At 38.7% G+C, this 26096-nt stretch overlaps 1 protein-coding gene across 1 annotated transcript in view; it reads right to left on the bottom strand.

Annotated features, from left to right (window-relative positions):
• The window catches only part of LOC134798040 (ran-binding protein 10), a 64049-nt gene that overhangs the window by 1870 nt on the left and 36083 nt on the right, over positions 1-26096 (bottom strand). Inside the window, exons 2-11 of the mRNA XM_063770369.1 lie at positions 25396-25461; positions 13277-13441; positions 12771-12961; positions 12120-12304; positions 11424-11536; positions 10750-10907; positions 8708-8801; positions 8373-8510; positions 4375-4446; positions 331-446 (exon numbers count right to left, since the gene is read on the bottom strand). Of these exons, the coding sequence (XP_063626439.1) occupies positions 331-446; positions 4375-4446; positions 8373-8510; positions 8708-8801; positions 10750-10907; positions 11424-11536; positions 12120-12304; positions 12771-12961; positions 13277-13441; positions 25396-25461 (1298 nt within the window). The remainder of the gene's footprint in view (positions 1-330; positions 447-4374; positions 4447-8372; positions 8511-8707; positions 8802-10749; positions 10908-11423; positions 11537-12119; positions 12305-12770; positions 12962-13276; positions 13442-25395; positions 25462-26096) is intronic.

Here is a 26096-nt window from a genome sequence, read left to right as displayed (position 1 = left end):
TTTTAGGTTATTTTAACGTATTTATCCAAGACTAAAGAAAATAGTTCTTGGGCCGGTCGGGGCGCGGGGCACGCCGATCGGGAGAGCGCCGGTCGGGGGCGCGCCGGCAGGGCTGGCAGTTTGTGTGGCAGAATTTGGACTTTATTGCTAAGTCAATATTTATAGTCAAGGGTCGTAATAGATGATTTTACTTTATGCTCTAGAGCATAAAATGCAATTTTATGTCGTCTACGCACGACATAAAGGTGCACTTTTTGAGCATGAGAAGTGAAAAATATTTTATCCATGGCCACTTTCTTTTGTTGGACCGTTGGTAGTGTTGGTACATACCTCGAGCATGGCTTTGTGGTAGTTGTCCTGGTTCAGCTTCTGGCTGGCCGCGTACAGCTCGCGCCCGAACGCGAGCATCCTCTCCACGGAGGCGCGGTTGCCGCAACCCTCTGCGTCTGCATACGGCATCACGTTACAACAACGTCGAGAAGGTTTGGACAGTGATATCGGAGAATGACGCAGTTTGTTAGGGGCTATTCATAAATTACGTCATTTCAAATTAGGGGGGGGGTCTGGACATCGGATGACGGTAGCATGAAGTAGGAGGAAATGGGGCCATTTGAAGCATGATTTTTGGATGATTATAGGGGGGGGGGGGTCAAAAATCGTCAAAAATCGATGACGTAATTTATGGACAGCCCCTTACCCCTATATTTAGGTATTAGCTTCATTTCTTCATAATAAATCAAGTGTGATAAAGCGTAACATATTTTGCCTTCAATCCATAGATCACTTATATGCTGTCTATTTAAAACTAATATAAGTTGTGCGAACTTATACTGTTTGAAATTGAAATTAACTTCCTCAAATAAAATAATGGCTAGAAAGCTGTGTCTTTCTCCGATTTCAAAAGAAAAATATGTCCTCAAAATATAAACTTGAGACGAAATTTAAATGAGTTCGTGAATTAATGTAGATAAAAAAATTGTCTTTAGAAGGTCAATCGTTTGGATAGTTTTAGTAAGTTAATGTATATATGTAGTATATTTGTGTAAGCCTAAATAAATACATGAGCGTCTAAAGACCACTAAAGTGTTGATAGTTGATAAAATTCAATCCTGATCATAATGCAATTAAGCTTGGTATCGTCCTTAGACTTCGAGCAACACCGGCTTCCGACACATCGGAAGGGAGGGGCCCAAGCGATATCTCACCGTACAAATCTTTCTGCCATTTTTCGCGGGGGGAAAGGTGCACACAGTCGCACTTCTCACACACTTACATACAAAATCCAATCTGTAATGACGACACAAATACGTAGAAAATGACACACGTCGAAGACAAATCTTGCAAACCTCGATCTCTTTTTGTGTACGGACGAGTGACAAGTGTCACAACACGCACACTAACACATTTTCGTTGAAGTATGTTATTGTATTCTGAGAGATGAGAAGTCGGATTTGTCGCTCGACCGATCCACTATTTGTACTGAGCGAGCAAAATCGATAAATCCAACAATTACATGAGACTAAAATATAATAATTGTGTTAGAATGTAATTAAACGTATGATATGTATAAAAAAAGATTACATGTGAAATGTAACACTTTCTTTTTGTAAATTTGATGTCTTCGACCTCTTTTTATAACAAAAAACCGAGCAAACAGGCATTTTTGTGCAGCAGTGTTCACGCGCGCGTCTGGACTAGGTCTAGTGAAAAATCCAAGTGCAACTAGTTTTATTACCCGCGCTAGATTAGATTGACGCGCTAATCTTGTACCTCGGCAGAGGGGAAATAGTGCGAATGCCGCCTCCCTTCCGTGTTGCTCGAAGTCCTTAGACCTAAGAGCCTTTTTGCCACAATGTCCATAAATACGGTATGTATCTGAACGAAAAGCAATTACTCAAACCCGTTAATGTTTAGGTCATACTGAGCAACTTTTACTATGGGACCAACCCCGAAAACGCGGAAAAAAATTGGGTGTTTCATACATTTCGCTGGTCTGATGTTGAAATTTCCTATATGGGAACTCTCCCATTGGAAATTTCAATTTTTCAATTTTTTTTGCGATTTCGGGGTTGGTCCCATAGTAAAAGTTGCTTAGTATGACCTAAACTTTAACGGGTTTGAGTAATTGGTTTTCGTTCAGTTACATACTGTATTTGTATAGCTATTATATGGTCACATATGGTCTCGAAATGAATTCCATATTCAGAGATATAACAATTTTGAACATTAATTACAAACGGTGCAAGGTTGGGGGTTTGTTTAGAACACGGATTAAGCCCAGTAATCGGTATTAGATCTCCTGGGTAAAAATGTCACTGGTAACCTCTCCTACGTTTGGTGTGGTTATCAAGGTTCCGGTAAGGTTCAGCAATTTATACCGACCTGACATTTTCACTAAACAATCTTACAAAACCCAGGCGTGTCTCTACAAACGTTCATTATATCCAATGCCACCAAAATCTGCTGTCACTTTTCTTTCATAATGTAATAGCAACTCTTAATAAGACATTAGTTCTAATAGACGTTTGTGAAACTGTGCAAGAAAACCAGTGGATCGGATGGTCGGCCGTCACACCCATGCACTTGAACCCCGAGACGAATAATATGATGATACTGTAGGAGTCATACATACGATACTACATTTGTATACATAGATAGATATAAAGCATATCGGCATGCGAGACGTACCTTGTTGCATGCTCATATCGCTGTTAGTTTAGTCCACAATGAATACTGAGTACCGACAATAATTCACCCATACAACATTTTTAGAGTATTACAATGTTGCTATTGATCAAATCGTTGTGATATAAGTTCTTTTTTTTAATGTCATTCTAAACAGCAACATTTCAAAGGATATACTAGTGTTCATAGCTATTTTCGACATTGATAAATGGACAGTAACACTTATATATATTTTGCTCCAATATGTCAGCACAAGGAGGATGCAATGTATCAGAAATAAGCGCAATTTTATCACAGAAATATAGTACAGAATTATAGATTGACGGGAGAAGTATTACGGTCTCGTTACCAACTTCATGTTATATGGACACATCACAGGAAAATCAGAATACTTTTGTATTCTTTAGAAATTACTTGTTTTATTCCAAAACCATGCAAACCAAGTCTCAACTGACACACAGCTACAGTACAAAAATATATTCAAAGCAAATAAGTTACAACTGGTTTCAAAACTAGAACTTAACTACAGTACTTACTTCCTGTTTCCAAGCTACGAATACTTACGGTTTGCGATGGACGTAAAGTAGTGATATGATATTTTGAATATGGGTAAATAGAGAAGGAGATTGAAAGATGAGAAAGAAAAGAGTTAGGGGTTATTAATAAGAAGGAAGTTAAACAAAATGATGACTTTAATACAAAAACCGAGAAGAAAAGATAATAAACCATTCTACAAGCAATTTGTATGCAAGATTAAGAAGAAGTTTAAACTTAGTGCTCAAACAAAAATAATAATAATTTAAAGTCAGTTAGTAAAGAAGAAAAACACAAAGAAGAATAAGAAGATTAATATGTTAATATAATTGTTATTGATACATTTTAAAGGGGTTTTCAATCAAAAGAAGAAGAAGAGGGAAGAAGAGGGGGGGGGAGGCCTTTGCCCAGCAGTGGGACACAGTTGGCTCTAATAAATATATATTTCAATCAGAAAGGAAACAGGTATTTAAAGATAATGAAGATGAATATTTCCAATTCCTTGTCTTACAAACATCTGACATTATTGACTTGTTTTAACAACAACAAGATTAATTGCACAATAGTAGACCTTATATCTTTGCAATAAGGTTTACTAATGATTAATTCACTGTGCTAGTACAGCAAGTCAAATATGATGATCTATAAGTACAAGGAATGGCCGACGTCCATTAGAATGATGAGACTGAAGCGAGCCCACCAACACACCGAACGGCTGTTCCGTGACGAACGCAGTCACGTGATCATGTTAATCATCATAAATGGACATGTAACATACCTCACAATACTCATGCGACTGTTCGTCAAATTTTACAGTGGTTAAATTCCAAACCGACATCTAAAATGTATCGTAGATTGTCAAAATACTCGAGGGTTTGACCAAGTATTCAAAGATTAGTTCCAAATATTCAAAAAAATCTCGTACATAACATTAAGTTATAAATATTTACCGAGATCTCATATTATTCGAAACTGAGTAACAAAAAAATCGTCACTTTCTTTCAATGTTCGACATTTAGTCACAAAAATTCGACATTTGGTCACAAATATTCGACATTTGAAATATCGGACGATCAGTCGCACTGTTCGACGCTTGCCCAGACATTAGAGAAGTGATGACGTGACCGCGACCGTCACGTCGTCCTCGATACCAACCCTTGTGGAAGTCCGGCATGAGCTGGTGCACGCTGGCCGTGACGCCGGGCATGCCCTTGACCGGCTCCGCACCTACAACCCAACAGCCCCGTCACCCCACGCCGCACCCTCCGGCCCGGCCGGCCGTCGCATATAGAACACAACCCGTCACTATACTCTAAAGTCGCCTAGTCAAATAGTAAATAGTGTGGCCACTGGCCCTGGAGGTTGCACTATAATGAGACCGTGCTCGTTGGAGAGTCTGCCACCTTTGAAAGCTTCAACTTGACAGTATAACTTGTACTCCTACAGTTCATGTGCGAGCCTTATCTTATAATTTATAATATATACAAATACATTTTTTTCATACAATCTGATACAACAAACAGAGCCTATCCTCCTGCTTTTGTACCAATTTCCAAGTTATTTCTGGGAATGATTTAAAGTATTTTACAATACGATCTCCAGTTGTTATCAATTAAATATGGACTAACTACTAATTAACCCATGAACGGGTTGTCTTCTCGTGCGACGGCTGACGTACATTTTAACACCACGTTGTCACATATTGACATTTATACAGCATCAAATAAGGTTTATGTCAAATTGTCACATTAGTGGGTCAAATCCCCGTGCTGTAGGAGTAGGATAAGCTCTGCGTATAGGTTTTCGATACAAAACATTAGTTTATCAAAATATTATTGTGGTAATATATTTGGATTGGACGAATAATGTAAGACTCTAAATCAAAATAATAAACAGATTTATTAGTGAAGGTTTCTTTGGGATGGATAAAACAGGAATCCGTCTCCTAAGATTTAAATATTGTTAGATAGGGATTGTTGAAAAAAAAATAGGTTATGAGAGAAACTGATGACTAGGATTTAGAATATGTTAAGAAACCAACATCTTGTACCGAAAATATACGCAGATTAGCGAGCAAGCGATGATCCAGTAGCGTAAATAAATAGCATGCGACTAGGTGCGATGAGATGCTCTAATGCGGTGCCACGAAGACAGGACTTCAACTAAACCATGCTAACTCAATACTATCAGACACCGAGTTATTAATGGTAAAAGAGTTATACAGTATAACGAAAATTCGTGAATCGAATTTGACGTACGGCCCGATTCTAACAATGCTTATGAAGTCACAGCGATATGTTATCGATCTGTCAGTGTCAAAAGTGACATTTCTTCAACCGAAAAACGTCACTTTTGACACTGGCATATCGTTATAGAATCGCTGTAACTACTTATAAGCATCGTTCGAATCGGGCCTGTACGAGTAGTAGATGCCGCTGTACAACCCCATACAGACAAGGAAATTAATTTCTGTGTCTATTCGTACTTTGTCACAGTGGCAATTAAAATGGAAGCCACTAGGGATCGCACTGTTGTTACTGTGACAAGGTGCGGTCAAGGGATTTAATTTCAGTACCATTTCGTACCTCGTCACAGTGACAATAGTTGAGATCACTGCGACAAGTACGGAATACCACGGAAATTAAAGGCTGCTATTTAACTGATCACCAGATTTAGTAAAATTTAATACCAAAAAAATCTATTTTACCACCCTAAAATCATGAATGATCACCAAAATTATAACACCATTTTAATGTGAAATGATTACCAATTTTATTACATTTTACTATCCTTTTAAAGGAAATGACACCAAACTAATCATTATTAACCCAAAAATAGTCAATGATTACCAAATTTCAAACCCCATTTTAATGTGAAATGATAACCAAATTTTTACATCTTGCTATCCTATTCAAGAAAATGACACCAAAATAATCATTGTAAACCCAAAAATAGTAAATGACCACCAAAATTAGAACTCCATTTTAATGTAAAATGATAACCAAATTTTTAAATCTTGCTATCCTATTAAAGCAAATGGCTCCAAAATAATCATTGTAAACGCAAAAATAGTAAATGTTCACAAAAATTGTAAGCACATTTTAATTAAAAATGTGAAAACATTTAATATATCGTTATCCTATTAAATTAATTAATCCACTTCGTCATCTTTTTCTAGTAGCATTTTATTTCTGTATCAGTCGCAGTTCTAACCTAACCTAACCCACTTTTCTAGTAGCATTTTGTTTCTGTAAGGGTCGCAGTTCAAACCTAACCTAACCCACTTTTCTAGTAGCATTTCTTTTCTGCAAGGGTCGCAGTTCAAACCTAACCTAACCCACTTTTCTAGTAGCATTTCGTTTCTGTATGGGTCGCAGTTCAAACCTAACCTAACCCACTTTTCTACATAGTAGCATTTCTTTTCTGTAAGGGTCGCAGTTCAAACCTAACCTAACCCACTTTTCTAGTAGCGTTTCGTATCTGTATGGGTAGCAGTTGAAACTTAACCTAACCTACTTTTCTAGTACCATTTCGTTTCTGTAAGGGTCGCAGTGCTAACCTAACCTAACCCACTTAACTGATAGCAGTTTAACTTACTTTTCTAGTAGCATAACGAAATGCTACTAGAAAAGTAGATTAGGTTAGGTAGGTATGCAGTGCGGGCTACGGGGGGTTGAGCGGGAGGGGCTAGTAATTTTGGCATCAGTTTACTTTATTTGGTAATATGTATAAATTTTTTGGTAATCATAGTGGTTTATTTAGGTGAAAATATCGCATTAATTTGGTCTTCAAGATTTGGTGATCATTAATGATTTTTGGTGATCATTCAATATATTTGGTATTTGAATACAATTTGAAGTGCAGTCGTAATTAAATTGGTGGTACTTTTGTATTTTTAGGCCTTATTTTTTTGGTGTTCAGTAATTTTTTTTGGTAAGCATGATTTTTTTATTTAGGGTACCAAAGTATTTTTTGGTGGTCATTATATTTGTAGCCGAAATTAAATGCTTTGACTGTACGAAGTGACATAGAAATCAAATTCCTTGCATGTACATTATGTGGTAACTTTGTCACAAGTTTGTCAATTCAATTACCACAAGACATATGGCGCCGTAGAGCGCCATTTACTTCAGCTAAAGGGGCCTACTGATTACCAGTTCGCCGGACGATATCAGCCTGTCAGTTAGTCGCAAAAGGTGACAGTTCCGAACAACTGACGGGCTGATACCGTCCGGAACTGGTAATCAGTGGGCCCCTTACGATCACTTCTACCATCAATAATTTATTTTCTATAAATAAGGACTTTAGTTCCAAAGTCAATTTAAGCAGCGAACTGCAGTTTCACTTTAATATTTCTGTTTAAAATAAAATAAATAAATTATAAGATGATAAAACATATAAAACCATATTGTGGCATACATAATAATATGTTGGCCTTCACCATATATAAATGTGGTTAGTTATTATTTATTTGATATCCACTTTATTGTAACGTTCGGGTAAAACACAAAGCAACTAGCAAATAATAAAATAAATAATGTCGAATGTTATTGTATGATTCTGACAAAATTATATGTATGGATGGGGTGGTGTGCAAATAATTCATAATTGGAAATCAAATGCGGAATTACATACAAATAATAATGTACACATTAGTAATACATTGTTTACAATAAAATCATTCTAATTAATATTACTAGTATAAAATAATATTTCAACTGTTTATATGTATAGTGTACTGTTTATAGATATAATAAATTTTGAAACCCTCTGAATCATTTCGATCCCAACATACACATACTTTGTTTTAGGTGTCACTTATTCTACTGTTCATGGTATTTGTTCCTTTTCCATATTAGGCAATAATTGTAGTCAATGTTCTTTTGCACAAACAGTGCACGCTCGTTATTGCCGCGTCAAACATATTTGTGCACTGTTGTACAAGGTACGTAATCATTCAATGATGTATTACGTTTTTGTAGAAATTTTCTTAATTTTACACTTGGAGAGGTACATTTTACCTACTTTTTATATGGTAAAGAAATCTAACTTGAAAATACATCTATGAAAGTAAATATAGACGGGACGTAAGGTCGCTTTGCAGACAGTATCAGGAGGGTAGGTGGGGTAGAGTAGCCGCCTCGTATACGTACCGTGCGGCGCGCCGTTGGCGTCGTGCTTGTGCTCGGCCTCGGGCTCCGGCGACATCTCCACGTCCGAGTCCTTGCCCGACCCCGACCCCGACCCCGACCCCGACCCCGACCCTGACCGCGACCCACTCTCCGACACACCTGGAATATTTCATGCTTTATTACTTACACATCATTTCAATAACATTTAGTATAAAAGTAAACTAAGGGTACGATTTAACTGGTCTGCACACAATTAATGTTTTCGTCAGCGGAATACAAATTAGGCACCAAAAGATGATTAAGAGGATATAAAACAAGATGGACTAATTAGAAAACTAAAAACATGCGATAGTAACCGTTGGTGTGTCTCGGCGCGCGACTCGTGTGCGAGATGACGGAGGTGGCCACGCCGTTGCTGGCGCCGTTCTCCGCCGTCGCCGTCGCCGAGCCCTGGCAACCAAATAATATTCATTCATAAAAATACTCTATTCATCTACAAAAATACTTATTAATTCTTCTTCTTAGACGGTTCCTCCAGCCTGAGGGTCGTGACCATCAGGAGTGCAGTTTTTCACCACCGCTCTCCAAACCCCCGTCTTGGGCCAGCTGTATTGCCCCCTGGATGTTGACGCCCGTGGCGTCGCGTATGGCATCAGACCACCGAGTTGGAGCCCTGTCTCTACTTCTTCTCCCTTCGACGCACCCAACCAGAACGAACTTTTCAAAACTGGACGAGTCTTGGCGGGCCACGTGGCCAAAGAAGGACAACATTCTCTGGAAGCATGTAGTTGAAAGCCGGGTGGTAATATGAAGCTCTTCGAAAATAGACGCGTTGGTGCGGCGTTGCGTCCAGGATATGCCCAACATTTTGCGCCAGCACCACATCTCGAATGCGTCTATTTTTGCTCTCACACGTGGTTTCCATATCCATGTCTCAGAGGCGTAGAGGAATATGGAGAAGATAAGGGTGCGCATAAGCCGGACTTTCGTCGGACTTATTAATTAAGGTCCCGCAAATAACATATATCATGTGATGAGACCGATATTTGAGATTAGGATTCTTTTGTCAACTAGAGAGATGTTCTTTTGATTGCAAGTTCAACACTCAACTACTGGGAGAATGATCAAAATTTATTTTGTTCAATATTTAATATACACCGTGTTTTTTTTGATTTCCGTTAATTTCAAGGGTGCATACCTGAGCTTAAATCAAGTAACTTTCCCAAAGACACCGATATTCTAATTAACTCCATTTCGAAGATAATCAATATTTTATTTTTTTCCTATAAGGCCTCTACAAGCTTGTACACTTGCCTTAAGGCCGGTTTACATATTGATTAGTGTTTAGAATGAGTTCATACATTTGCTACTAAACTTAAGTAAAATCTCGGTCGATCGATGTTCGAATTGACATTGATATGTCACAGATTTCAATTGTTTGGTTTAGTTAAATGTAATGCCCGTGTTACAACAACGCTATATGCTACATTTAATTACTTTTTAATATTATTTTTTCTGAAAAAAAAAGCAAAAAAAAATTTAACGGCAAAAAGTTAACGGAATTCAATAAAAACACGATGTACATTTAATAAACACGTAAATCTCATAAACTTTTATTGGTTCACTTTCTAGGTAGGAAGTTCCTACCTTTTTAGAATTAGTACTATCAACGGCTCCTGTATGCAACAGTGTGTGTAAGGGGTCATCCATTAATTACATCACACGTTTAGGGGGTGGGAGGGGGTCAAGAAAATGTGACATGTTGTGACAAGGGGGAGGGGTGAGTCACAAACTTTGTGACGTCACTTTAACTTCATCATTAACCGAAAATTTATTTAAATTATTTTATTCGCTATACAGTTAAATAACAAGTTATTGAAACGATAATCGTTTTTATTCGTTTAATTTTATTTCTTAATCAGTTTTGGGTTATAAAATTACTAATATTTCTTTTGTCAAAAATATTTTGATAAAATATTAAATAAATATTTGCCGATTTCGTTGAAGAAATGTGACGTCACACCAGGGGGGAGGGGTTTGCCAAATGTGACCAAGAGTGTGTGTGTGTGTGTGTGTGTGTGTGTGTGTGTGTGTGTGTGTGTGTGAGGGGTAAAAAAACCTTGAAATTCGTGTGACGTAATTAATGGATGACCCCTAATCAATAATCATTATTTTCGTCTCTACGGATAACATCCATCACAGTCTTACCATCATTGGCTACGAAAAGCGAGTAGCGACGATCATGTTTCCATGTTTTTTTTGTTCAGGTAAATATTTTCTCTTTATAAACTTTTACCCTATTGTGCAGTCAGCGACCAAAGAATAATAAACTAATATCATTTATTATTTATTTATTAACATAGGACGCATGCGTATAACATTTAGCTTCGGTACTCACAGCCTCCCCCTGCTCCGTGCCGTTGACCATCTCCACGAACTGCCGACACTGCAGCAGAAACAAGAGTTCTTTCTCCCGCTCCAGGAGTCCCGGGTACAGCCTCCGAGTCAACTCCACCGCTTCGCCGATGCGACCCGATAGCACTAACTTCGATACTTCTATAATACAACAATGATCATTTAAATCTTTATATCATCCAAATTTTACATCACTAATGAATACGGGAGGTCTGCCACCTGGCCTGCATTGAAAACGGAAATTTGTCGAGACAATAGAATAGAGTCTATTTTTAGTCTTGTCTATTGAATAGACACATCCCTACAATTTCACGCAGGCAAAAGCCTGCTACAAAAGTAGCCCAGATGACGTAAATACCTAATTTGAGAATTATTGGAGTTAAAGCTTTTTCTGTTAATTAATTATCAGATTAGCTTATAACTAAACTCACTACAACAGCTCACGAAAGACGTTATTGTCCCTAGCGTAAAAACGCGATTTAAAACATCAGTCAAGATAAAATGAATAGAGGTAAAGAAGGGATGTTGGTCTATATTTTTGTGTGACATTGGATAACATGATGCGCTATGCATCTATATATATTGGGACATCACTTTCCAGCTGCGTAACTCGGACTCACTGACATGCCGAAGCGATGTGACAACTGCGTTACTCACTCTGTCTGTTCCTTATAGACTGTATTTCTTCTTGTATGGGTTGTCCGGTGGAACGGGAGAAGGCCGTGGCCGTGCTGCAGTACCCGTGGTGCACCAGGTATGTGGACACCATCCTGTAATGCACAATATTCCAATAAATATCAACGGAACTGTAGACACCACAAAATTTTGTACTAATAAGACAAGATGTTGACCAATTCTTAGTTAGTCAGGTGATCTGCAAGAGACTCAAGGTGAAACGCTCGTAAAAGGATGATTGAAGGCCCAAACCTTCTGGAATGACGACCAAGCACCATTTCTTATGACACTCTTCGGGGGAGTTATGTAGTTATCATCCCAGGGGTGCTGTTTTGCTGACTGTACATATAACACTGGAATCGACTTCATTTATCTGTTATTTATGATGCGACTCTCATATCAGTATCGGCCGAAGAAACCGGAGTAATCCCAACAAGGTCAAGTTCCTTCTTCAGATCGGAAGAAATGTAAGAGATAGAATTCATTTTAGTATAAGGTGGCCAGTTATTGAAAGCTGGCCAGTTATTGAAACCTTATACTAAAATGAATTCTGTTTATACGTGAATACAATTCATTTTTAGTTTAGCGGCCAGCTACTAAAAGTGGCCAGTTACTGGCGAATTACCCTATGTCTGTAAAACTTAGACCAGTCAAAGGATTAAGTAAGCAAAGACTCGCCTGTGCAACACCTGCTGCCACTGGCCCTGCGCGTCCGGCAGCGGGAACTCATCTATAGTGAGGCGGGTGCGCGCGCGCAGCTCGCGCAGCATGTCCTCGATGTCGAACACGAACGGCTGCTGCCCGAAGTTGGCGTCCACCACCTCGCCCGGCGTCTGCAGACCCACCGTCGGGTATAGGTTGGGCTGGAAGCAGATATACTACTTTGAACAAAAGAACATGAATGAACCTGCCAATCGTTAACGCCACGCCGTGCCGCGCGTCATCTTGAAGCTTGTCGGAATCGGAATGCCCGAAAGTTGATATTGGGTTGTAGCCGCGCGCGCTTTTGACGTCTTTGGCGGTTTTGTTGAGGACCGAAATATTGACCCTTGAATGACTTCTCACTCGTTCTGCATTTTTACACTCACTCTACTCCTGAAAGTCACCCTGCAGAAATATCCAGAGATATCCAAGTTGGGTGGGAAATCATTGTGACGCACATATATTTAGGCCTAAGTCTCCAGTTGACCGCCTACGTGCGCGGTACGTGCCTGGTCACATTGTATAGGAAGATAGAGACATTTTTAAACAGCGTGACGTACGCAGCGTACGGCGTCAACCGGAGACCTAAGCCTAAGCGCCATGATCTTGATAAGTGTATGCACTCACCGGCAGCCCCCGGAAGGCGATGCCCAGATGGTGACCGTTCTTGGTGTAGAAGCAGGTGTTGTCGACTAGGTTGACGCCGCAGCCGATGACGTCGCCGGTGGTGAACGTCGGCCCGTACGGCTGCCCGGTGCCGGACGAGCAGAACGAGTGCCCGTCGTCGCCGTGGTACCCGTATGAGTGCTTGTCCCAGCCTGGAACATAATTTCTTCTAGTTAGAGGATTACTTTTATGCTGCGTTGCGTAAATTTTGATATTGGATGAATATTTTTAGTTTTCTGTAGTTAAGAGTTCTACACACGCATACCTCTCTGGTAAATATACGTATCTACAGTCGAGTTGAGCCTCGTTTCTTTAAATATATGTCCATACTGCTCGTGGCCTTTGGATACGATTGATACGCACCACTTCACCAAATACTTCGCTTCAAGTGCTTCGCTTAGTACTGTGAAAATGCTGTGCTGTAAGTGTGTAGAGTATGTCCTTACGTGTACGTGTGTGTGTCTCACCTGGCAGCCTGTTCATGTTGACCCCGTGCGCCGACAGCCCGATGCCCATGTACCCGTCGCGGCCCTTCGACACGATCCGCACCTCGAAGTAGTACAGCCCGCAGGCTGCAGGTATGGGGTGTGTGGCGCGGACACTCGCCGCGTCCTTGTGTGTTTTGCCATGGCCTGCAACAACACATAGCCAAATAAGGTACTGATATATAATACGGACGCTTACTGCAATATGCTGAGCAGGGAACTATATAAGACATCGTGTAAACGCTTTCTTCATGCTCCTACCGCTAATCATGTTACTGCTCAAGGTTGTATACTCTAGGCGATTTTTCAAGCAGCATTAAAAGTACTGTCAGGAGCGCGCCATGAGCAATAAGAGTTTACAACTTGGCTGTAGCGACATGTTAGTATTTAGATTATGCCGCAGAGAGATGCCGGTAACGTCAGTTAGGTTAGTACCTATAGGTAAGACGCCGCAATCCGGTAAAATATTTCTTTATTTCTTTATTTAGAAACAAACAGTCTCTTATAGTAATAAATTATTACAGTAAACGGTTATTAGACTTATAGACCTACAGTTTCCTTAATAAGAATATATAAACCATACAACTTATATAAGTAGTACTAAAACTAAATGGAATTTCAAAGTTGAAATGAAATTAAAGTTACTAAAATACTCAATGGAATTTCGAATTTGGAATGAAATAGAAGTTACAAAAATACTCGTGCATCCTAACGAAAACGGATAAATTTTAATAACAAACAAAAAGTGCACTTAGAGTTATAAACTATCTAATTAAAGCCTATTAATACACTTCAAGGTCAGTCGTTTGAAACTATATAACTTTTCATTGAAAATATCTAAATTCTGAAATTTATCATCGTACGTCCTGCATGCTCTTCTAATGAAACCGTTTCTCGCGTATGAAGTTCGGCTACGAGGAATATAAAAGAGGTTCTTCTTTCTACATGCTCGCTCACAACGACGGGGTACTCTAAAGGAAAGAGATTTTAACAACTCAGGGGCGTCGATAATGTTGTTTATGATTTTATAAAGAATTATAGCATCAGTGCGTTCACGACGCAAGCACAAGGATGAAATATTATATCTCTTCATAGCGGTAGAGTAATCTATGTATTTATTTCCAGTGCGATAATCAATTGTTTTTACAAACTTTTTTTGCACTTTCTCAATTCTATCGCTATGGATTTTATATAGCGGATTCCACACCGCGCTAGCGAATTCCAACCGACTACGGACATAACTATTATACAATATCTTATAAGTCGAAGGTCTCCTGAAATCTTTACCTACGCGCAGGGTGAAACCCAACTGTTTAAAAGATTTATTTAAGATATTGTCAATGTGGGGCACAAAGGTAAGCTTTGAGTCCATGATTACGCCGAGGTCACGAATCTGGTTTACACGGGTTAGCTCTTTATTGCAGAGATCATACTTGAAATTAATATTTGTCCTTTTTCTACTAAAGCTAATAACAAAATATGTAAGAGGAAAATACTGTAATTAATATATAAATAAGTAAGCAGTTTACAAAATGCACTTGAGATTGAGTGCGAAAGAAGTTTCGAAACATTATTTAGTACGGCTGAAGACTAAGATAGATAGGGCTAATATTAGGACTATAGGACAGAAGGGCTTTTAGCTCTTAGTTAACAATGGCCATTGTCATGCGTGATGTAACATAAATAAGTAAGCAGTTTACTAAATGCACTTGAGATTGAGTGCGAAAGAAGTTTCGAAACATTATTTAGTACGGCTGAAGACTAAGATAGATAGGGCTAATATTAGGACTATAGGACAGAAGGGCTTTTAGCTCTTAGTTAACAATGGCCATTGTCATGCGTGATGTAACACACGGTCAGCATGCAAGGTTGCTGCAACTTATTAGTTTACATGTGTTGCACTCAAAATGTAAACTATACAATTTTGCGTTTGTTGAAGTATACTAAAATCCTGTCGTCTGATATGGGTAGGTACACGGCCGAGTCCCCAAGACAAAACAAATAGCATTGGTTTCTCTAGCATGGATAACGCTTTTGATAGATGAAGTTCTCGTATTTCTAATACTGAAAGTGCCAAATGATTCAATAAAACCCCCAAATGTTTTTTCTACCAGAAGAATTATCTCCAGAATGGTGTATTTTGAGAGCCATTAGGGATTTTTCCTGTGACAAAAAACACCAAATCACCAACGGGAATTTCGGAGTGGAAACCCAACTTTACCAAGCCAAAATTTCATTCGACTCGCTCGCCCCATAACACTGGTCGCTCTTGTTATTAAGGAATCACAATGAGACATCATTAAATATAAGTGTACTTACTGTAGTCTATGAATTAACTCAACGCATTCCTCACGTTACGTATCTGATCCCACAGAAGCTATAAACAGCACAGCATTCTTCAACTTGTAGAAATACCTAAAGTGTAGAGTTTTCTGCACTTGGATCGCAACAAGCCACTTAGAGCCGTCCTCGCTCATGTTACACGCATCCTTCACGATTCCATATCCGATATCAATTAGACACACTGTTGATAGCTGTGTATTGGAATTGCATTTGACTCAAGTAGAGATTGAGGATATTTTTTGAAGAAATAGAAAAAAAAATATTTAAGACATTGGTCCCTTAATTTAAAATTACTGGCGTTTGCGAATGACGTAATGTGGTTCTTTACAAAATTAACAGGACAAGTTAGATCAGGCCCCTGTTTCACCAACGTGACAGGTGCGACGAATTGTAAAATCACTGTTGCTGACGTCACAGGCATCCATGGGCTACGGTTACCGCTTACCATCGGGCGGGCCGTATTCCTGTTTGCCACCATCATTGTATTATTAAAAAAAAACTTTATTATATCGGATAAAAACAGATATTTCTCCTGCGAGGTTTCTGACAATTGTCACAAGAAACACTACAATTGTCACGAAATTCCGACATATAACTCATTACCTGTCAAGAATTACCTACAATTCTTCTAAATCTTTGACAATTGTCAGAAACCTCGCAAGAGAAATATCTGTTTTTATCCGATATAATAAAGTTTTTTTAAATAATACAATGATGGTGGCAAACAGGAGTACGGCCCGCCCGATGGTAAGTGGTAATCGTAGCCCATGGATGCCTGTGACGTCAGCAACAGTGATTTTACAATTCGTCGCACCTGTCACCGATGTGAAATTGGGGCCTGATCATTTTAAGTTAGAGTTAAATTTTCAGGCTCGGCTAATACTGGGAGCCTTGGTCACTTTTTACTTTAAATGTTAGTTATGCAACCCAACATTAACCTTAAAGAAAAGCAGCTGTACGTGCTGAAACAACAATATGTCCCGCCGCATTTCGTAATCGCAGTAAATTCAGAAACCACCCTTATCTTCATCTACCTGACGTCTATTGTATTAAAGTGTCGCTAGCTAGTGCCTGTACGTTCTTAATTCGTTCAGGATAAGGGAGAGAAAAAGGTTTTGTAAGCTTCTTAGTAGCCAAAGAATGACTACTTACCTATAGTAATATTTTGAAGCGAAGCGAAGATCTCCGTTTCACTTTAAGCAAAAATTCTTACTTATGTCCGGAAGTTCCCCTCTACAGATCGCGTTTCTCAACGGATTCTTCTGAAAATTTGTGAGAATTGTGCGCAGGTTCTATATGTATATGTATGTAGGCATAAATAGAGTTTTTTGGCGATTCAGTTTTTGGAACTTTTTCAAAATGGCGGAGCCTAAATAAACTACTGTCAGATATATTTGCAATAGACGAAGCTCATTGTCCTATACCGTTATCCCATAACTTTTACTCAGCGATTTAATATCGGAGGCGAATTAAAGCTGCGCATATCGCCATTTGTAAATTGAACCTTGTTATTTAAGACATACGGTTGCATGTGGAGAAATGGACGCGGTGCTATAATGGTAGCTGACGTCAAAAACCCTTAAGGTTCCGTCTCACACACGCGTTTTCCGGGCGGGGCGTGAGCGTTTTATATGTAAAAGCGGCGCGCCCCGCTCACTCGCCGCCCGGAAAACGCGCCTGTGTGACGAAGCCTTAAGACAGCTGACGGCGCATACCAACTGCAAACGTCGGAACGAGCACATAGTTGGACTGACTTGATGCGAGAATTAATAAGGATGCGGTCAGGGAATTTTACTGATAAACGTAAGGCGTTCTTAGGCTGGCCGCAGACGCACGGTTTCCTGAGGTTTACTAATGTGTTGCAGAAAGATTTTTGACATATTTTTGTATTGCATAATGTTACTTGGCAGAAATGTCGTTTGGCAGAATTACCTTTCCCATATATCATTTAGGATACAATCATTTCGCAGAGTTTTAAAATCCAGAACCATATTTTGGCATACTGTTGATCATCATAAGTCTTTAAAACGAGTATTAATTTCCCAGATAAATGTATTGCATAATATTTAGGTAGCATAAAGTTGAGCATTGGTGTCCCGCCGCCGGCGAAAAAAAAAGAGTCTTAGATAAAATGCAACGCTTTGAATCAATTCTAAATAACCGAAACGATTACACAAAAATCGGCTTGTTGAAGGCAATAGGTGCTAATTTAAAATTAGCTTAGTTATTATTATGAACGTTTTAATATACCTACCTACTATGAGAAATTAATAATTAAAATTAATAATAATTTTGTACTTTGAGAAATTGTTTTTATGTAATTTGAGGACTTTCAATTTATTCTCTTTAGCGAAGTGGTAACATACCGACGGACAAAGTTATGATGGAATTGCTGTTTACTAGTTTTTAAAGTGTTTATGATGTATGTGTATATGGTAAAATAATCAGTATAAAGTCTGTCGGGTAATAAAATAACATTCTAAAAAAATTGCTCCATTTATTTATAATAGCCAGTACGTATATCAATATTATGCTCTAACCTAATCAATTCTTCTGGCAGTTGTTCGTTTTTGTAGGAGGTCACAGCTCTAACCTAACCTAACCCACTTTTCTGGTGGCCGTTCGTTTTGTATGAGGTCGCAGTTCTAACCTAACCTAACCTAACCTACTTTTCTGGTGGGTGGTGGCCGTTCGTTTGGTATGAGGTCGCAGTTCTAACCTAACCTAACCCACTTTTCTGGGAGCCGTTCGTTTTATACAGGAGGCCGCAGTTACAACCTAACATAATCTTTTCTGGCACAGGTTCAATTTTGTTTGGGGGTCACAGTTCTTATTTAACGTAATCCACTTTTCTGCAAGTAGAATAACATTATGCCATAATGAAAGTATGCTGCAGGATGATTATGGTACATAAAATTATGCTAAACCAAAGTCTGCAAAAGTAATCTTCAGCTAAATAATATGCTGCAAAATGTATTGTATGCTTAGTAATAATAATGCAAAGTAATATTTATGCCTAATAATCATTCTACTAAAAGTGTTTCTGCGATACATGTTATGCGAAGTGTATTTCTGACAAACAATATTATGCCAGAAGAGGGGAACCCGTTCCCTGATCGTCCCGCTTGGCGCGCTGTTCAAAATCCCATACAAAAATAGGCATAATGCAAACGCACGTCACGCTATCGAATGTACCACGTAAATTACTTTCTTTACATCTCGCTTGCACTAATATGCGAGTACGAGCGAGATGCATAGAAAGTAAGTTACTTAGACGCGAGCGTATCTGTCAATGTCAAAACTGGTGGTAGTGGTTCTGATGTATGTGTACGTTCGAATTTGCCTGCAGGTTCAACTAATTTTAAATTCGGTTGCAATCCGGCTTCGACCTGTTATGAACGTTTCAGTGCCAAGTTCTGGGAAAAAACAATAAAAAAATTCAGGTACAGAGAAATCTTTAAAATATTTGGCAAACAAAGAAGAGTTGAATGACTTTGCTCATATAACAAATGTATAAAGAGCCTCTTACACCTCTGAATTAACCATCTATATAATTTCAGCCTATTCATAAAAATCCCTGATCGAGTTTTGATCAGCGAATCAGTTGATCAGCTGATATGGTTTAGTTAACGGTTGCAAAGAATTTTCAGCTGTATGAACGATGGTAGGTTAGATTTGTCTCATAAGTAAAGCTTTGTCACTATTTGTACGATAATGCATTAAAATAAAGCAGAAACCATTTAACTGTACCGGCAGAACCACACTTTGGTCTCCATCAATACCTACGAATATTAATTATCCGTGTACGTATGGTCGAAATTCTACAACGTCACGAGATATCGAACAAGGTCACAACACTACGATATTTGCTTCGTAAATAAACACGTTTTATTATTGAGTTTAGCATCAAAGAGCAATGGGACCGAAAGGGGCTGTCAATTCATTTCCCGAGTCCCTACCTTTTCTATTGGGTAACGTGGACATGGGTATTTCGGGCCCGTTATTAAGATAACGTAGCAAGATTGGGAGATTAAAGCCATGTACCGTCGAAACTCTATCCTATAGGTACTATTAATTTCCAATTCGTAAACCTTATTGCAAAAACATAAGGTCCATGTTTAGTTAAAAATGTAGCTGTTAATACGCATAGTCGGCACCAAAAGCAGCTATAGGCAGAAAACGGGATAGTAAAGTGTAAACATTTTTGGTTGGGAACTCTCGTATTTGTATCGTATAGGTACCTACTTCTCTCAGACGTAGTCAGAAGAGAAGAGCTTCGCTCCTTCTGCTATACCGACCTTCTGTGTGTGTAGAAATGCAACAGTTAGAAGCGTTGAAAGAGCTTGTGGACGGTCTTGCCTGATAGACGATCTTCTCTACATTGACATTACATGATAAAAGCGCGAGCGGTGTACTGAAATTCTTACAACAAAAAAATAACCTACTCGTTTTCACTCGTTCTGACCGAATTACGCATTCGAGCAAACATCTGTCGAATGTCGATCCAAAACGACCAAAATATTTGTTGAGTTTACCAACAAACCGCTGGGCCGTAACAATGGCGACGCAGTTCAGTTTTATCAAAAAGAATAGATAGTATAGAGGGGTCCTGTCATTGTAAATTTTGTAGTCACTGTAAATTTACTGCCATCTATCGACACACGACTAAAACTCAAAATGAAAACGTATAAAGTTATCAAAAAATGTATATATATGGAATAATAATTTTATTATTTTTATATCATTTTGATCCATGTTCATTCACTGATATCTATGTGTTAAAATTGTTAAATATGAAACGGTGTCGTCACGCCATCTAGCCGACCATAGGCTAAAGGTGTGTGCGGCATCTATTCGAGAATGACTTTTACTTGAATTCCGAGGCACGTTTTTTCCTTAGACTTTATTCGTCTTATACGAAGTTACATATGTCTTTGGTTTTATCCATTACGTGCTACTACGCATCGCTACAAGAGTGGGCGGTTGGTGTTCGAGCTATTGCAACTACTCCCCGAGTCAAAGATAGATTAAACCAGTATAACCGCTCTACGGTTGTTACTGATTTAAGGGTCAAGTTAAAGTGGTATGATTGACAGCTGCGTAAGCATTGTGAATAGCGGGCTGCGCAGGAGCAAACAACAGGTTACCGACCCGGCACGTGTGCGAAGATAATTCAAGCTCTAGTGTTGATAATACAATATCACTTGTCTATGACACAGGCTGTCTTTATTTAAAGCTGTACCTACACTAAGAACACCTTTTTTTTTCAAATTTAAAATTTAAAGATAGAATATCCGGCTACAGTAAAAGTAGTACGCTAGTCGCCTTATGCGGGTATTTTATCCGTAGCGATAAACAACTTAGCGGCTGCCGTAGACCATCTGGCTCGCCATAATGGACTAGCGACTTCAGCTAGATGATCTGAGAATATATACTGAATGTTCTGGAATGCTCCTTCAGACTAGTCTATTTCCTCTGCCAATACACAGATGGTATACAAAATTGCAAGCAAATGAAATGCTCGTCAAGATAACAGCTATAATTCACATAAAGCCATAAAAGATAAAGCCGAAAGATTAAAGGATTCCGTAAATAAAATAAAGTCTGCAACACGACTGGTGCATTCAACGGCCGCTCTCGAGTCTTGACCCACGATAACTTGGGAAAGGTTGAGTCACCGCCCCTAATGACTTCCACGGCTCTCGTGTATTGAGCAAACGATTCAGGGAAAGCTGATAGTGGTCTCCGAATCTCGTAGTAGAATAGTCAAACTGGGTTTGAAATGTCAGTCGCTTTTCTAAATAGTTCCATTCAAGGTTCCATATTTTGCTTGAGCACTCACCTCACTCAGGGAACTGATATTATACGTACATATACTGCATATCGTAATTCAAGACCAAAAAAAGTAAGACAATGTTGCCAATGCAATAATTTGTAAAATAGTAAATTCCTTTTTATACATAAACACGCTAAGATAATTTATTTATTGGTAATTTTAATCCTACGATTTAAAAAAAACTTTTATTTCCTTATTTTTATAAAAATACAAGACGCGCTAGTAAAAAGTGGCAACATTGTCTTACTTTTTTTTGGCCTTGAATTACGATTTTCAGTTTAATAGCAATCGTAATTACAAACAGAGTTCCTGGAAGCAAGTGAAATGAGACATGAAACCACAAGTCAAAAAGCCACGTCGATTTATTTCACCCGAGGGCTTCAATTTCAACAAAGCCTTATCGTATATTATTGCCTGACTTGTACCTCACTCTTGCACATTCATTACGACACGTTATAATAATCTGGTAGCCTATTAGACATCATACATAGGTACATTTAAAAGTGTAAGATTTGTGATAAACAAAAAACAACAAGCAAACAAAACTGATGGAAAAAGCTTTTCCATGACTAATACACCGGGACTTTTCCACTCAAATTGGGAAAAACCAATCCCAGAATACGTTTCCAGAGAAATCTATTATTTATTACAAGCTTTTATTTACTTTCACCTGACCGTTGTCTGTCTGTCTGTCTGTAATCAAATCTTGCAAGTTAAATTTGATCCACTTCCCGGTTTCCGATTGAGCTGAAATTTTGCATTCATGTATAAATCGGATGACAATGCAATATTATGGTACCATCGAGCTGATCTGATGGTTGAGACAGGAGGTGGTCATAGGAACTCTGTGATGAAACAACGCAACCTAATTGTGTTAGGGGTTTTTAGAATTGTCTCGATGAGTATTCGTTTTCTGTCGTAAGAAAAGTACAGTCAGCGATAAAAGCTTGTACCAACAATGAAATTTTTGTCAAAAACTTATTAATGAGGTATTGAGTGAAGACACGTGTACTGACAGCAACAATCTGATCTGACCATCGGTCGGCCTTATGTCTTTGACAATAAGTTTTACGATATGTCAGTTCAGTGTACTAGTAGAGCTAAATAGACAAATAAGTTTACGAGGCAGTCATTTCCTGCTTATGGGTAAACGTCCCATATATCCCAATATATCATAATAATATATGTGATGGTCACAAGTGTCACAACAGTCTATAAAAAAGGTCTATTCCAATATAGTTTGAAAAAAAAGTCCCAGTTAAAGGCATGTCTTCATAAAGAATGTCACGTTACCCAATGTATTTTAAGAGGGGGGTCTTGTCGGTGGAGCAATTTCCAACTAAGTACCTCTCTATGTGCCTTCTGTAAATATTCCATATTAATTAAATGTCGGCTGACAGAGATGTAGCTGCATAAACAAACTGAATCCGGCGCCGGCCATAAAACACTGAATTGCGTCCAGCTCAGACGTCAGCGAAATTCGAAAGAGGCAGCATCCTGTAGTCAATACGCTGTGAAGGCATTACCAATACCATAGAGTCCATAGAGCAATAAACAATGAGTTTTACTCTGGAAATGGAAACTTAAAGTAAGATTACTTTTTATACGGCTTCCGGAAAAAGGAGGGTAAAGGTAATAGGTTTAGATTTGGCCAACAACTGGTGCAGTCTTCACTCAGCAAAGTTTAGGGGTTTTTTAGCATTAAAGGTTTGGATAGCGTGTAGCGAGTAGTGATTTAGGTTATTATTAATATGAACTAAAAAATGCAGCAGTCATTAAAATTCGGTTAGAACAATGAGAAAAGCGGAAAGGAGAGATGCCGCCATCTTGGCTTTTCGCGGACGGAATTAGAAGTGGCTCGTTGGTTATCATACACGTACCGTTGCCCTGGCCTGCGCCTGGCGGTATTCCCACCGCTCGAGAGGTGAGAATGGGACTTAAAGCTAAATGGAATTCCTTTGCTACTGTAAGTAAATGTAACTTTTTTAGGCGTGCATGATGAGCGATTATTATGTAATATATTAAAGAAAAATGACGTAACCCTCCGGCAACTCAAAAAGACTCGAGCCTCCGAATAAAGACTTCGTCAACAATTTTATAGGGTTAAGACAATTGCATTTTGATATTTTTTTGTAAATAAATTGAGAGTTAATTGAAAAGGGCTCAAGAACTTAGAGACCCGAGTCTTTTGTAGAGAAAAAGACTCGGGTCTCTAACAAGTTAGAAAGGACTCGAGTTTCAACTTAATTATAAGAGTCTGAAAAACTGAGTCCAGTCTAAAAGCAGAGAACTCTAGTCTTAACCAACACTACGTGACTATGGCAAATAGTGATTCACTCATAGTAGGAGATCCCATATAGCCGACCTTCACCAATCTGTCTGACGGATGAAATTATGAAAATATGAAAGAAAATATGTTCCAAAACATAAATAAATAGGGTTGCCTAAAGAAATATGGGCAAGGCTATTTTTAATAAAATTTTGAAAAAAAATTTTTCTTCGGCCAATTTCACCGATTTGTCTGACGATCGAAATGAGTTTCAATGGAAAGTATACAACTTGTACAACATAAATCATCTAGATTGCCTATCTTTTTCCGGTCACTATTATGTGGTTGCCGTGTTTAAAGAGGTGATTTTATATCGATAATTGCACTCATCTATCTGACGCTTGAATTATACATCAAAATGATGGTAATTTTATTGCAAATACAATGGTATAGGGTTGCCTGCGAAAATCCGGTCACAAATGAGGGTTGCCAGGCTTTTAATTAAAATAAGAAGGGAAGACTTTTAGCAATAACTCATAAACGGCTGAACTGATCATGTGGGATCTTAGACCATCATGTGGTTTCCAGGTTAGCCTCCAGAGGACTTAGGTCCGGTTGCACCAACGACAGTTAACGTAACTCAGAATATTAACAAACTTGGTGCAACCGACTCTTTAGGTGCTAATAGGTTTTCAATACAACATAAAGGAAGTGCATGTGCAATCTTCGTTGCGGCTTTTGACAGGGCTACTTATCGTCACGGATGAGATGATATAACAAAGATACGTGAACCGGGAAAATAAAGTGTACACACATGTATAATAAAATCTAGAAAACAGGAAAATATTACAAGGAAATATTATAGTAGTAGTAGTAGTAGAAGCAACAATAGGGGTAAAACATTGAAACACTATTACGCAACGAAAAATACAGCAGAGTCAACGCAAACGCAGTTGACTAGCCCCGAAATAAGAATAACATATTGAATACAAGAATTCAGGTACTTAAATCTATAGATTCTATAAATCACCCTTCTGGGACAAAAGAGTAATAATCTAGTTTCGAACGAGCGATTAGGTATTAGATGCGATTTGCGATTCTACTGTGTCAGCGACATTATTTAAGGGAGACATACCAGTACCCGTACCATGAGTTACTGACAATGTCAAAATCAAAACTGACGTATACGCTAACGTCTACGTAATTTAGTTTCTATACATCTCGCTCGCACTAATGAGAGTACGAGCGAGATGCATAGAAAGTAAGTTACGTTTTCGATAGCGTTTAAATGTCAGTGTCAATCTGGTGGTAGCCACACAGATCTCTCAGTGAACAGCGATGTGTCGTACGCCTTCATTTACAATGCTTCATTACAATTGCAACGCTTCGAGACGTAAAGTACAAAGTCGAACGAACAATCAAAACGAAGCTACACATACAAATGATGGCTTTAAGGAAAGCACGATAGCAAGCAGTTAGTCACAGATAAGGGAAAACACTAGACTTTAGCATAGTCTTTACTAATATCGATCTAAAATGAAACGTCCCAAAAATAACAAAAAGCTCCAACTAAGGATTGACGCTCATTTAAAGTATCGATATCGATAAACACATATCTGCTGCAGTCCTAATGATATTATAGTATTCACATACGATACATCCAGAGGCGTAAGTGGAGATATGGCAGGTGGGGTCTTCGTCCCGGACCCTGCGTCCCACCTTCCAACAAATAGAGAAAACCACGGTCCATTATATAGAACATGTTGGGGCCCCATATACACCACTTACGCTTCTGGCTACTCGATGATTCCTGAACGAAGATATCTGTGGATTAGTATCCGAAGTATATCGCGAGCATCGAAATTCGAAAATTATTTCCAACTCTACCACTCTTGGTGTAATGGGGTTACAGAAATGGAGACACGAATTTCGATTTCGCGGTAAACCCCCAGAAACGCAAATGATTGGAAGTAGCATCGCCATGAAATAAATCGAGCTCCCTTACGAAACACTCGAAAAATCTGACGATTTTATGGCGAGTTGTTGAGCCAGCAATTCACTTTGCCTTATTTTCTCAAATACTTCTCTGCGTCTCCGTATCTTTTCAAAGAGACGCAATACGAATGTTTGAGCAAATAGCGAAGTGGATTGCCGGAGTCACATATCGTATGGCCATTTGCGTTTCTCCCAAATGATACTATCCGTGTCTATGAGCTTAGAACATTTTATTGCCAGTATCAATCCTGTTAAAGTAGGTCAACATGGTACCACTTTTAAAACAGTGGATTTTAAAATTAAACGAGTTCTTAAAGTTTCGAGCAAGCGCCGTATAAAATTAGTGGGTTTCGCAGCGA

This window comes from Cydia splendana, chromosome 16, assembly GCF_910591565.1.
Source record: "Cydia splendana chromosome 16, ilCydSple1.2, whole genome shotgun sequence".
Lineage (NCBI taxonomy): Eukaryota > Metazoa > Arthropoda > Insecta > Lepidoptera > Tortricidae > Cydia > Cydia splendana.
Note: the sequence above shows the minus strand (reverse complement) of the source record. Positions and strands in the feature narration are given on the sequence as shown.